This window comes from Geotrypetes seraphini, chromosome 10 (assembly GCF_902459505.1).
Source record: "Geotrypetes seraphini chromosome 10, aGeoSer1.1, whole genome shotgun sequence".
Taxonomy (NCBI): domain Eukaryota; kingdom Metazoa; phylum Chordata; class Amphibia; order Gymnophiona; family Dermophiidae; genus Geotrypetes; species Geotrypetes seraphini.
In genome coordinates, this window is record NC_047093.1 from 62204790 (window position 1) to 62219483 (window position 14694).

At 45.4% G+C, this 14694-nt stretch overlaps 1 protein-coding gene across 1 annotated transcript in view; it reads left to right on the forward strand.

Moving 5' to 3' along the window:
• The window catches only part of SNAPC4 (small nuclear RNA activating complex polypeptide 4), a 127666-nt gene that overhangs the window by 58163 nt on the left and 54809 nt on the right, over positions 1-14694 (forward strand). The window contains exon 18 of the mRNA XM_033960333.1: positions 8212-8304. Within this exon, the coding sequence (XP_033816224.1) occupies positions 8212-8304 (93 nt within the window). The remainder of the gene's footprint in view (positions 1-8211; positions 8305-14694) is intronic.

A 14694-nucleotide genomic window follows, 5' to 3' on the forward strand; every position in this document is an offset into this window, starting at 1 on the left:
ACTGAGGCCTGTAATGTGGAGCCTGTGCAGTAAATGCAGGGCAGATACTAGCCGCAACCCCTGCATTTATCACTCCAATTTTGAATTTACTGCACCTTAGGTTTTTACACGTAAGATGCATTAAGTGCAAAATGTTACCACACTTTAGTGAAATAGGTCTTTTAGTAAATTCTACTCAAATGGGCCCATGTTCTCTATTTTTTTTCTGGAGTTGATTTGTGTCTCAGCATAGTTTCTACACTGCTAGATAGAAGGCAGAAATCTGGTCTTCACACTTGAGATATTACTACTCATTTGCTAAATGTAGAGGGTTACATTTGCAAGATAATTGTTTTGTACCAAAATTATATTTTTTCTTAAGCGTTTGTGTTTTTGTTTTTGGTTGAATCACTGTTTAGGTAACAGAGAGCCAGGAATAATGTTCAATCAGTTTTCTTTTCTCTTTTTTTGTTTTACACTTCTGAAGTGCCAGTCCTATGACTTAAGCCAGACCCATGCCAAGAGAGGAAACCTAGCTGTCTGTCAGACTATTCTTGCTTAGGGGCCCTTTTATTAAAGCTTAGGATGCATTAACAGACAGAATGCACTAAATTCTGCACTTCCTGTTTCATACCTGTGTGACACAAAACGTACACTAATAACTGTTATTACATGCTAAGCTTTAGTAGATTGGCCTCTTAAATTATGAGCCCTCATGGGAAAGATAAATGCTTTTGATACCTGAATGTACACGAGCTACTGTCGAAAAAGGTGTGAGCTAAATCCAAATAAATTTGTTTCTTGTTCATAAAATATCAAATTGTAAACACAACCAGCTGTTCTGCCCTCCTATATTATAGCCATGTGGGAAAGACTGTTTAAATACTGCTATAAATGTATGCTTACTGTAATAGATTGTAACTCTGCAAGATGGCACCTGTTTTAAAAAGTTTTTCATCGATATTAATGTGCAGTCGGACAGTTGGAAATTTAACACAGCAGTACTGTTGCACTATGTTTCAAAATATCTAAGGAAGGAATGGCTGATTTTTAAATACACTCTTTCCATAATTGGAGCCTCTAAGTTCCTGTGCAAACAACATATGATTCTTTACAGATGGGTTGTGTATCCTAATTCACAAGTTGGATTGTAGAAGGCATCAATCATTTTTCTCAGCTCCGCCTCATTGGCTCCTGAACAGTTCCCTTTAGGAGTAACATGAGTAAAGCGGCTCTTCCGGAATATGAATCGTTCGGCTAAATTCTGAACAGATTGGAGGGGAGTGAGATGGCTAAGTGGAAGGCCTGAGAGTAGTGAGTTGCGGTAGTCTAAGTATGAGGTGATGAGGGTGTGGATAAGTGTTTTTGTAGTATGCTCAGAGAGGAAGGGTCGGACTGTGGCAATATTATAGAGAAAGAAGCGGCAGGTTTTAGCGATATGTTGTAACTGGTGAAAGAGAGAGAGGAGTCAAAGATGACCCCGAGATTGCGAACAGACAAAACAGGAAGGATGAGAGTGTTGTCCACAGAGATGGAGAATGAGGGAAGCGGAGAGGTAGGTTTAAGTGGGAAGATGAGCAATTCTGTTTTAGCTATATTCAATTTTAGATGGTGGTGAGACATCCAGGCAGCAGTGTCAGACAGGTAGGCTGAGACTTTAGTCTGGGTTTCAACAGAGAAATCTGGAATAAAGAGGTAGATCTGGGAGTCATCAGCATAGAGGTAATACTGGAAGCCGTGGGAAGAGATCACCACTCCAAGTGAGCAAGTATAGCTTGAGAAAAGAAATGGTCCCAGGACAGAGCCTTGAGGTACACCAGTTGATAGTGGGAAGGCTTAGCTTGAGAAAAGAAATGTTCCCAGGACAGAGCCTTGAGGTACACCAGTTGATAGTGGGAAGGCTATGGATTAGTAACAACCATTGCATATACTGAAGGTGCGATGGGAGAGAGAGGAAGAAAACCCTTTAAGAGGCAATTGTTCTTTGCCAAAGGATTGGACAACCCAATGACAAGTGTAATGGGCCATCATCCTAAATCCTTGCCAGACAGTAAACCACAAGTAAACCAGGCAGTTCCAATCGAGGTTCCTTTCGTGGCTACAGAAGACACATTATATGTCTGCGGGATCCTCTTCACAGAGGTCCTATCAAGGATCTAGACAAAGGTTTGATAGCTCAAGGAGAGCCCAGACATCCAGCTTGCACTTAGCAGCCAACTCTAAGAAGTCCCAGTGACACCAGGTTGGCCTCCAAGCTCCCATGCATAGGAGGGAGACTTTCAGAGTTCTGAGAGAGTTGGGCACAGATTTCTTCAGACCAGTGGGTGCTAGACATAATTCGACAGGGCTAAGCTTTAATTTTATCGTCCACTCCAGGACCTCTTCTTGGACTCCCGGGGGAGGGGGGGGGAAGACAGGAGAAGGCTCTCAAGGTCAGAGTGACAGTGCAAAGGCTGTTACAAACTAGAGCCATAGAGCCAGTTCCAGACATGGACTCGGGGAGATACTCCATATAATTTATCGTATCCACGAAAGACTCAGACAATTGGAGGCCAATCCTAGATCTCAAGGCGGTCAATACGATATTGAAAGTTCCCAGATGGAAACTGTGAGATCAGTCATTTCTTCGGTGGCAGTGGGCAACCAGGCAAATTTTTGGTCTCACTGGATCTGACAGAGGCTTATTTGCATATTCGCAGATCACAGAAAATTTCTCAGGTTTCATGTGCTAGAGAAGTCATGTGCAAACTGACTTTCGGGTTGGCCACTGGGCCGCTCACTTTCATCAAAATAATGGTGGTGGTGGCAGCAGCCCACCTGTGCAAGGCAGAAATCCAGGTTCATCCTTACTTGGATGATTGGCTGTTCAGAACACTGTCCTTGCTGAACTGCAGCTCAGGAAGTCCAGTTCTTACAGGATCTCGGGTGAATTATCAATTTCAGAAAGAGCCACATGGAACCAACTCTGTGTGTGGAATATTTGGGAATGCTGTTCAACATAAGAATTACCATACTGGGACAGACTGAAGGTTCATTGAGCTTGGTATCCTGTTTCCAACAGTGGCCAACCCAGGTCCCAAGTACCTAGCTAGATCCAAAGTAGTAAAACAGATTTTATTCTGCTTATCCTAGGAATAAGCAGTGAATTTCCCCATGCCATCTCAATAATGGCCTATGGACTTCTCTTTCAGGAAATTATTCAGATGGTCAAGTGTTTCTTCCAAAGTCACACAAACTGAAGCTCAGATGCCAGATCTTAGTCATCTTGGTGAAGCCAGCTCCTGCAACTTGGCATAACCTTCAGATTCTGGGGTCAGTGGTGGCACCCATAGAGGTGATTCCATGGAAAAGAGTGCACCTGTGCCCCTACAAAGCACTATGGGAATATGCACGTAAACTCTAGCACATTGGTCTCCGCAGTCGGACTCATTTCAGAAAGAGTTAGTCTGGATAACGGAGACCCAACAGAGCTTAAAATGGTGGCTTTAGCCAGAGTCGTTATCTAGAGACCTTCCTCTCCACTTAGAGTCATGGGTGATACTAATGATGGATGCCAGTCTCTGAACTTTCAAAAAGGGAACTATGAAGGGAAGAGAGTCATAGTGAGGAAGAAGATTAAGAAGAGGATAAGCACTGTAAATACGCTAGAGTAAGCATGAACCCTTTTTAAAGACACAGTCACAGAGGCACAAAATTTATATATACCATGTATCAATAAGGGTTCCAAGAGGAAGAAGAACAAGGAACCGGCATGGCTCACTGTAGCAGTGAAGGAAGCGATCAGAGACAAGAAGAATGGAAAAGGACAAAAACGGAAGAAAGCTGAAAAAAGCACAAACATCAAATCAAGTGCCATAAGGCGGTAAGAGGGGCCAAAAGAGACTACGAAGAAAAAATAGCCAAGGAGGCCAAAAACTTTAAGCCATCCTTTCGATATATTAAGGTGAAACAACCCGCGAAGGAAGCGGTGTGGCCATTAGATGACCAGGGAATAAAGGGAGTACTAAAGGAGGACAAAGCCATCGCAGACAAACTGAACACATTTTTTGTGTCTGTATTTACCGAAGAGAATATATCCAATATACTGGAAGCCGACAGGCTATACACAGGAAATGAAGACGGGAAACTGACAGGGACGATGGTCAGTCTAGAAGAGGTATACAGACAGATTGATAAGCTTAAAAACAATAAATCCCCGGGACCGGACGGCATCCACCCGAGGGTTATCAAGGAACTGAAAGGAGTTATAGCTGAACTACTCCAACTAATAGCCAATCTGTCAATCAAATCAGGAAACATTCCGGAAGACTGGAAAGTGGCGAATGATATGACGATCTTCAAGAAAGGTTCAAAGGGAGATCTGGGGAACTACAGACCAGTGAGTCTGACTTTGGTACCAGGAAAGATGGTAGAGGTGCTGATAAAGTACCGCATCATCGATCACCTTGATGGACACAAACTGATGAGGACCAGCCAGCACGGCTTCAGCAAAGGAAGATCTTGCTTGACAAACTTACTGCACTTCTTCGAAGGAGTAAATGGGCAGATAGACAAGGGTGACCCAGTCAACATCGTATATCTAGATTTTCAGAAGGCATACGACAAGGTTCCACATGAACGTCTACTTTGAAAAATTGCGAACCATGGAATCGAGGGTGATATACTCACATGGATTAAAAACTGGTTGGCGGATAGGAAACAGAGAGTGGGGGTAAATGAACAATACTCGGACTGGAAAAGCGTCACGAGTGGAGTGCCGCAGGGTTCGGTGCTCGGGCCTGTGCTCTTCAACATATTTATAAATGCCGTAGATATTGGCACGATGAGTGAAGTGATTAAATTTGCGGATGATAACAGTTATTCAGAGTAGTGAAGACACAGAAGGATTGCGAAGACCTACAAAGAGACATAAATACAATTGAGGAATGGGCCGTGAAATGGCAAATGAGGTTCAATGTGGATAAGTGGAAGGTGATGCATGTCGGTAACAAAAATCATATGCACGAATACAGGATGTCCTGTGCTATACTCGGAGAGAGCCCCCAGGAAAGAGACTTGGGAGTACTTGTAGACAAGTCAATGAAACCATATGTGCAATGTGCGGTGGCGGCGAAAATGGCAAACAGAATGCAAGGAATGATTAAGAAGGGGATCACAAACAAATCTGAAAAGGTTATCATGCCGTTATACCGGGCCATGTTACGCCCCCCACCTAGAATACTGCGTCCAACAGTGGTCACCGTACATGAAAAAGGACATAGTACTACTCAAAAGGGTCCAGAGAAGAGCGACAAAAATGGTTAAGGGACTGGAGGAGTTGCCGTACAGCGAGAGGCTAGAGAAACTGGGCCTCTTCTCTCTTTAAAAGAGAAGACTGAGAGAGGACATAATCGAAACATTCAAGATATTGAAGGGAATTGACTTAGTAGAGAAAGAGAAATTGATTACCCTCTCCAAGGTGAAGAGAACACGAGGGCACTCGCTAAAGTTAGAAGGGAAAAGATTCTGTACAAACGTAAGGAAATTCTTCTTCACCCAGAGAGTGGTAGAAATCTGGAATGCTCTTCTGGAGGCTATTATAGAGGAAAGCACCCTTCAGGGATTCAAGACAAGGTTGGATAAGAACATACGCAAGTAAGGCTAAACTCAAATAAGGCACTGGTCTTTGACCTAAGGGCCACCGCGTTAGCTGACTGCTGGGCACGATGGACCACTGGTCTGACCCAGCAGCGGAAAATCTTATGTTCTTATGTTTTTAGTCAGTGGGAGGGTCATCCAGTGCAAGGCCGATGACTTACCATTGTGGAAAACATGATCCGTCAACAGCCTGGAGTTGAGGGCCATCCAATTAGCTCTCCGTTTTTCCAAACACTGCTGAAAGGCAAAGCAGTCAGTGGTGGCATATGTCACCAGGCAATTGGGAACCAAGAGTTCTTCTCTGAAGCTGGAAGTCCAATTGTTGTTTTGGTGGGCAGAAGTCTATCTGCAGGCGATAACAGCAACGCATGTAGCAGGAGTGGACAATGTCCAAGATGACTACCTCAGCAGGTGGACGCTGGATCCATGAGAGTGGGTGGTGTCCCAAAGAGCATTCAACTGCATTGTGAGATTCTGGGGCGCCCAACGTTCAGTCTCATGTCTTTGGCAGACACCAAGAAAGCTCCTCAGTTTTTCAGTGGAAGATTTGGTCAGCAAGACAACTGCTGTACATGTTTCCACCGTGGCTGATGTTAGGCTGAGCCATTCATAGAATAGCAACTCATCTGGGATGAAGCCCTGGATTGGCCATGTTGCCCATGGTACACGGATCTGGTCCACTTGCAGCAGGACAGCTACCTCAGACTACCACTTCATCACGACATTGAGTTGCAGGGGACCGTAGTATTAGACAATACAGAAGCTTTGGTCTTAACAGCATGGTTATTGAGCATGTAACCTTAGCATGGAAAGGTTATTCAGAGACTCTCCTCAGCTTCAGAAAACCAGCAACAGTGACAGCCAATGCTAAAATGTGGAAGATTTTTCAGCATTGGTGCAGGGCTTAACAATTGAATTCTTTCTGGACTTCTATTCCTGAGGTCCTCTTGTTCCTGCAGGAGAGATTGGAGAAGGTCTTGGCAGTTGGGTCTCTTAAAGTTTAAGAAGCTAGTCTTTCATACTTCTGGGTCAGACTCGATCAAGTATCTCTAGCCTCTCATCCAGCTATTTCAATGTGTCCTCCGGTGAGGCAGCCCTTTCCAACGTGAAATCTTAATATCGTATTACGGGCCCTCTCTAAGGCTCCTTATGAACCTTTATTGGCTCTGAATGAACCTTTATTGGTTCTTTATGAACCTATTGGCTCCGTATGAACCTTTATTTGAATCTTCTATCATATATCTGACTGTGAAGATGGTGTTTTTGGTCACAATCACTTCAGCTAGGAGGGTATCCGAGCTGCAGGCATTATCATGCAGAGACCTTTTCTCAGATTCATGGAAACAGGAGTGTTTTTGCTCACCTTGCCTTCCTTTCTGCTGAAGGTGGTTTTGGCATTCCATGTTAATCAGGAAGTGAGGTTACATGCGTTCCTGCCCACGGGTGAAAAGAAACAGGACAAGGTTTTGAAGCTGTTGGATGTGCGGAGGGTACTTGAGGTGACAATTTTAGGCTCTCAGACCATCTGTTTGTCTTATCCAGCTCCAATTGTGGGGGAATACCAGCCTCTAAGGCTTCTATCTCCCAACAAATTCACATGGCAATCTCCTTGATGTACATTGGCCTTGATGTACATTGGCCTTGAAAGCTCACTCTTCCATATGTGTGGCTTCTTAGGCAGAGTCCAGGACAGTGCCGTCTGATGAAATTTGCAGGGCAGCCACATGGTCCACCCTTCATACCTTTACAAAGTTTTACAGAGTGGAGTGTTGGCACAAACGAACATGGCGTTTGGGTCCTCTATGCTTGTTGCAGGCTCATCTGTTCCATCCTAGATTCAAGGGACTGCTCTGGTACATCCCATCTGTAAGAAATCATATGCTGTTTGCACTGGAAGTAAGGATTAAGTTCTTACCTTGATTAATCCTCTTTCTTGTAGAACAGCATACAATTACACCCCACCCTGTCAGAGATTGATAAAGCCTGCATTGAATAATAGTGTGGGTTGACTTTCCAATGGCTTGGCTCATGGCAGCCAAAAGAGAAGAGAAGAAAAAAGTTTGTAAAGCAGTGGATTAAAGTTCCAGTGTTCGCTGCACACTGCTTTCACAAAACTATACAAGTGTTAGTGCTAGTTGCACACAGGTAGGTGGTGAGTTTGTTCCACCTTTAGTTCTGTAATTGCAATGCTATACTGTTTTTTGTTCTTATTGCAGAGTAGAGCAAAATTAATATTATCCGGGAGTCCCCTGAACCCCTCCTTGGTGTCCTTTTCTCTTTTAGGGGTTATCGCTTGCTTTGGTATGGACTGAAGAGAGCGGGCACTGTCCAAGGAGGAGGAGCTGAGAAAAATGATTTATTGCCTTCTACAATCCAACTTGTGAGTTGGGGTACACAACCCATCGGTAAAGAATTGTAAGCTGTTTTACAGTAAAGAGGATTATCAAGGTAGGAACCTAATTGTTCCTCTTTTCTTAAGTAAAGAGAGAAATGAGTGTCATGCTTTATAGTGAGAGGTTCTGCACAGTTAAGGCAGATGTGATGAGTTTTAAGGACTTCACAGGGATAACTTTTTTTATGATTTGTTTGCCACAGGTTTCCAAGAGTGGGAAGAAGGCGTTAAAAGTTACGCTGGATGATGTGAAGAAAATATTAAGAAGGAATACTCGCTTACAAAAGAAGAAATTTGTAAGTATCATGTAATTCCTTTACTCATAGTCCTATCTTAAGAAGTAAAGTTTTTGCAGGCAGCCGTTTTGAATGTCATCTGTTCAAGCCAAATGAAAGGGAACAGCATTGAATAGTGGGTTCAGGAGTGTGGGTTGAAACAGCATTTTTCAGCAATACCTGTTCTATGAAAGCTGAAATTTCCTACCTAAGTTACTTTTCATACATGCAAGCAGATAGCACTCTGTTTTCATTGTTCATTTTCAGATTTATTACGGTTCTGAAAATGTCTGATACATGTCAGCCACCGAGTCTGAGAGAAGATAAATGAGATAGAAATGCAGAATACCCTGTCAGAATACTGGTAACTTTTGGGCCATCATGAGCTCTGTGCCTATGAGTTAGCTTTAAATATTTTGAATTTTATAAAGGGATACCTAGTTTAAGAGGGCACTTAGGTGCTATTTTTAAAAAAGATACTCAGGCTTCCAAATCTTCATAAAGTACTAGGATAAGTAGCAACACTATGCTTATGTTGCAGACTCAGCCATTTGCACCTGCTTGAGAGACATTTAAAACTCACTCCCTTGTCTCAAGCACGTGTAATTGTCCATACCTATGTTATGCAAGTGTACACACAAATTAGCAAAAGCCAAAGCCGTGCAGACAAGGAGCAGACCAAACACACCAAACGATGTGAGAACCAGATTATTTATTGGAATAGGCAATTGAAACCTGCCAGATGTAGCCACACTTCACCTAAAATTAGGCTGCATCTGATGCTAACAACCAAAGGTGAACAATTAAGAGCACTTCCCCCCTAAATAGGGCTTGAACAAATAGAACAGAAATCTCAACAGGGATACAGTTGTTCCAGATCCAGAAACCTAGAGAAAAGTTTCCATCACCTGTCTAAACCCACCTTCCTCCAAAAATAATTACTAATGTTGTTGTCATTTAGAATTTTATAACATGCATAAAATTACCCCCTTTTTGCTTTCTGGTGCATTTAGATCAGAACTGGTAAAGTTTACTATATAGCTAGTATTCGTGTTGCTCATTAATACATCCTGAGTTTTAATACAATTCTGTGGTTTACAGTGTTTGCAGTGGGTACTTTAAGGGGGGGGGCACTGAGTGAGAGATGTTTGTGCCTAATCTGCGGGCTCTGATGTTGCTGTAGAGAGGGACCATCTGCAGTTTTTACAGCTGTTAGGAACATTGGAGATAATGTTATAAAGCTTTTTACACATGTAAAGCCCATATTATACAGAAGGGCTTTTTAAAATTATGTGGCCATCCATGCATGTAAAAATAAACTAGGCACGCCAAAAGACTGCGCACGTTTTAGTGTAATATGTGCATAGCTGTTGGTAGAGTAAGTCTGTTTTATAAAATATATGCGTACATACACACATTTACCCCAACTTAGAAACAGGTGTAAAACTTATGCATTTCAATTTTTGTGCCACCGAGGCTTGTTCTGGTTGTCTCTTTTATATAGGCACATAGGTGCCTATGTTGCATTTATAAAATACTCATATTTCTAGTGCAATAGGTGTGTCATTCTGGACAGACTGGTAATATCCCAGTACCTGTGAGCTGTGCAGAAGAAATCTACTCCAACTTTTGAATCCCTTCTACTTCACCAAAGTGTTCTGCTGCCCCCTTCAGTTTTTTTTCCTTCTGCACACAAACCTGAAGGAGTCTCTGATCTGCTCTGCTTATTTCTTTATTTTTGTTGATGTTTTTTGGTCTTTCTACAGTCTTTTTGCTTCATTTTGGTGCTAAAAGCTCCCCTAGTTATGGGTACAGCTCTGCCTGTGTGGAGGAAAAGCAGACTGAGGTCTACAGTTGACAGGCTGATCCCTTGTGGTACCTGTTAGCCAGCCTGCAGAAGCATTTTTGGAGCTCGTAGCCGTTACCTTGTAGCACTGCTCACCTACTGCATCACAGGCTGTTAGGCATCTGTTGGGGGCTCAGCAGGGTCTCGGAGGGTTCTGGCTGCGTTTCGCTTCACCCCATTTTTGCAGCCATGAGTCCGCAGGGATTGGAGGCTCATTCAGACGCTGGTCAGCCCGAAGATTCAGCTCTGGCAGCCCAAAGATTCAACCCTGGAAGGACATTCAGATTGAGGCAGAACAGATTTCTTCTTTGGGAAGATTCTAAGTACCCCTCCTTCACCAGTATTTCTAGAAGAGGATATTGCCTGTTTTGTAACTACAGTAAACTGAAGGGGGCAGCCGAGCCCTCTGATGAAGTGGGAGGGATTCAAAAGCCAGAGTGGATTCCTTCTGCATGGCTCGTGGGCACTGGAATATTACCTGTCCATCCAAAATGACACACCTATCTACTAGAAAAGATATTAGCAAGGTAAGAACTTAATCTCTTTATCATATTCAATAACCATTTAGAATTAATAGCAGTATTTTAGGGGGGACCTTCAGAGTTGATTAAAACTATATCTTTTAAGTTGAGTAAGTGGGTGTGCCTGGTACCTGGCCTTTCTAAAATAAGCACTTTATGCAATTTGAAAATGTGTATCCTGTTACGAAGTGTGGGGCTGATATTGCAAAACATACTGATTGCTAGAATTAACCTAGTATCAAAGGCATAAATAGCCAGTACAAATAATTTTTGCACCCTAGACTAGGGGTGCCCACGCTTTTTTTGGCTTGCGAGCTACTTTTAAAATGACCAAGTCTAAATGATCTACCAACAATAGAATTTTAAAAAACACAAAGCACACTATACGCAGAGAAAATGTTAATTATCATTTATATTTGGGGGTTTTTTTTCAAAGAGGTAGATGACTTTAAAATATGCAATGTCGCTTCAGTAACAACTATACAAAATTGGACAAATATACCCCCTCCCCTTTTACTAAACTGCGATAGCGGTTTTTAGCACAGGGAGCTGTGCTGAATGCCCCACGCTGCTCCCGACGCTCATAGGCTAAAAAACGCTATCGCGGTTTAGTAAAAGGGGGCCATAGTACAAAATATAGACAGCAGATATAAATTCAGACATATTTTTATCATTAAATTTAAAATAAAACTGACACATTTTAATCACTAAATTTTAAAATAAAATCATTTTTCCTACCTTTGCTGTCTGGTGATTTCATGAGTCTCTGGTTGCATTTCCTTCTACTGACTGTAAATCCAATTATTTATTTATTTCTGCCTTTCTTTCTTTCTGCCTCCTGCATGCTGCCTCTCCTCCAGACCTCATTCCATTCCCCAACCAACATCTCTGTCTCTCCATGAGTCCAACCTTTTCTTCCTCTCTCCTTGCCCCTCCTCTTTCTTTCTCTCCCTGCCCCCCCCTTTCTATCTTTCTGTCTGTCTTTATCTCTCCCTGCCCCCCAAGCCACTGCCGCCGATGGCCCACAAGTCTTCCACCCCGACGTCAATTTTGACATCTGAGAGGAAGTTAGTCAGAATTGACGTCGGTGGGAGGGGGGGAGAAGGGGAGAAGGCTGTACACCTGGTTTTTTATGCGCCTGGCCTGGCGTCAGGAAGCAGGGTGAACAGAATGCAAAGGCATGGGCTCCGCGATCGACTTGCATTGCCTTAGCGATCTACTGGTCAATTACAATCGACCTTTTGGACACCTTTGTCCTAGACAGTTGAACATTACACCCCTCTCTCCTTCAGAGCAAGTGTACAGTGTACAATTTTAACTCTCAAATCAGTCTGTTTACATCCAGCAAGGTCCAAATTATCATTTGTTGTACCCCCTAAATATGGTATATTCTTGATGGGTTCCTAACTCCTCTTGCCAGGACTTGTGAATTGGCATTATCTTTCTTGGCAAGTATTTTACATTAACAAGTAGATACTGAATACAACTCTCTAGAACAAAGGCTTCTTTAGCACTCTCCAGACCAGTAGAGGTTAACTTTACGATTGGGTATATATCTAATCATGACCAGCAGGTGGAGACTGAAAACAAAACTTTGGGACAGTATATCCTAGCCCCTCCTCTCTATTTCCCTCAGTCTTCTTTCAGTCTCCAGCAGGTGTTGAGTGATCTGTACCCATCTCCCTTGGTAGGGCTGTTGGAATTTGTTTAGAGGTTTATTGTCCCTGTTTTTAGCCGGACGGAGCTTGGACGGACTCTGTTTGGGGGTTCGTCCGACCTCGGGGGTGTCAAACCCGGCGGGTCACGAGCGGGGTCCCTCCCCCCACTTTCTCCACCTCCCCATATTTTTTTAGAGGAGCCTCAGCAGTAAGCCTTGCCCCCTAAATCAAGCAAGGCATATTGCTTCGAGAGCCTGTGGAGTCTGTTCTGTAAAAAAAAAAAAAAAAAAAAAAAATCCTGAGGTAGTGCTGGTCTGGAGGGTTGTATCCCTTTAAGAAAACTGTATTTTACTGTATTTTTTCAACTAACCGGCACTTTTTTACAGCTAGGTCGCGTATGGAGCAATGAGCACTTCTAAAGGGAAAAAGTGCTCATTGTGCTCCAGACGCGAGGCACTCGCGGCCGGCCTGTGCAAGCGGTGTTCAGGCCGGTGCGGTGGAGGAGCTCCGTCGGCAGCGGCTGCAGGCGCCCAGAGCTCCCCGCCGATGGTGCCTCGCGAGTCGGCAGGGAACGGTGGAGAAGCCCGGTCTTCTCCGTCCGCCCACGGAGGGATTCCCCGAGCCGCCGACGGTCGGGTTTTAGAGGATTCCCTCTCAGCTGATATTTTGACAGCTGATGCCGGCTTGCCTGTTTTAGCGGCTGAGACTATTCAGGTCTCTCAGCCGCTTCAGGCTGTGGAGGGAGCTGTTTTGGCGGGAAAGACGCCATCTTCTCTGTCTGGCCCCTCCATTTTGTCTTCCACCTCAGGTGACCTTCCCCCTGTTTTGTCTAAGCAGGGGCAGGTTTCTGCTGGGTCCCCTGCTGTGGCAGGGAGTCCCTTGGGACCCTCGGGGGGTTTTTCCCCTGATTTTTTCTTTTCATTATGCAAAGCCTATTTTCAGGCGGCTGGGGGTCCCGGTTGCGCCCAGGGGGTCTCGGGGGGTGGGGTTTCCTCCGCGCTCCCTGCGGCTTTGCCTCTCTCGTCTGACGTGACGTCCCCTCCGCCGCCTCTCTTGTCCAAGCGTCCGCGGGTGTCGTGGGACGAGGATTTGTGGTCGGAGGAACGTGTCGGTATGGAGGAGGACCTGGACCCTTCTGAGGAATTCCAGGACCCTCTGGAGGGGACGGAAGCTGGCGGCGGGTTGTCGGGTTTCCCGTTCTCCAGTGACGAGGCGTCCGTGGTGCGCCTTTTTCAGAGAGATGAGCTGCCTGACCTTATTCAACAGGTTTCTTCGGCTTTGCGTTTTGAGGACGCGCCGCCGGAGACTCCGCGTGTGGGGGACCCTCTGTTACGAGGGATCCGTTCCGTTTCCCGCTCTTTTCCTATGCATCAGGATATTCGGGATATTATTCTTGAGCAGTGGAAAACGCCGGAGACGCCGTTTCGGCTGGCGCGCAGCATGGCTCGCCTGTATCCCATTCCTGAAGGGGATCGGGCTACGTTAGCTTCGCCAGTCGTGGATGCGGTGGTCTCGGCTATTTCCAAGCGGCATACCGTGCCTGTTGAGGGCGGTTCTGCCTTGCGGGACTCTGAGGAGCGCAAATTGGAGAACATCCTTAAGCAAAATTTTCAAGTCTCTGCTTTTGGGGTCCAGGCGGCTATTTGTGGGGGACTGGTCGCTCGCGCCGTGTTTCGGTGGGCGGAGCGGGTCTTGGATCGAGAGTCTGACGACTGGTCTCTGGTGGATCAGGAGGTAGCAAAGATTGAGATGGCTGCCTCATTCCTCTCGGATGCTCTGTATGACTTGGTGCGGATCTCGGCTAAGTCCATGGCTTTTGGCGTGGCCGCAAGGCGTGTGTTGTGGCTGCGCGCTTGGGCGGCGGATGCTGCGTCCAAAGCTAAGCTTACTAAATTTCCCTTTCGGGGGTCGTTTTTATTTGGAGAGGACTTGGATAAGTTAATTCAGACTCTGTCGGACTCGAAAGTTCCCCGTTTGCCGGAGGACCGTGCCCGCCCGGCGTCTCGGGGGGGTGCGGCCCGGGGGCGTTTGCGGGAATTTCGCAAGTATCGCCCTGGGCGTGGGGCTGCTTCTTTCCAGTCTCCGGGGTTTTCCCGGGGTCGGTTCTTCCAGCGCATGCAGCCCTTTCGGGGGGCCCGTCGGGGGGCAGGGAACCCCTCCGCCGGTTCCCCCGCTTCCCGTCCTGCACAATGACGCCTTGCCGGCGCCCCCCTTGGTTCCGGTGGGGGCCCGGCTGCGCGACTTTTTTCCCAAATGGGCCGAGATCACGTCCGATCAGTGGGTCCTGGAGGTGGTGCGGGACGGTTATGCCCTGGAGTTCGCCCGCTCTCTGCCGGATTTTTTCCTCGCTTCTCCGTGTCAGACTCCGGGGAAGAAGCAGGCTTTT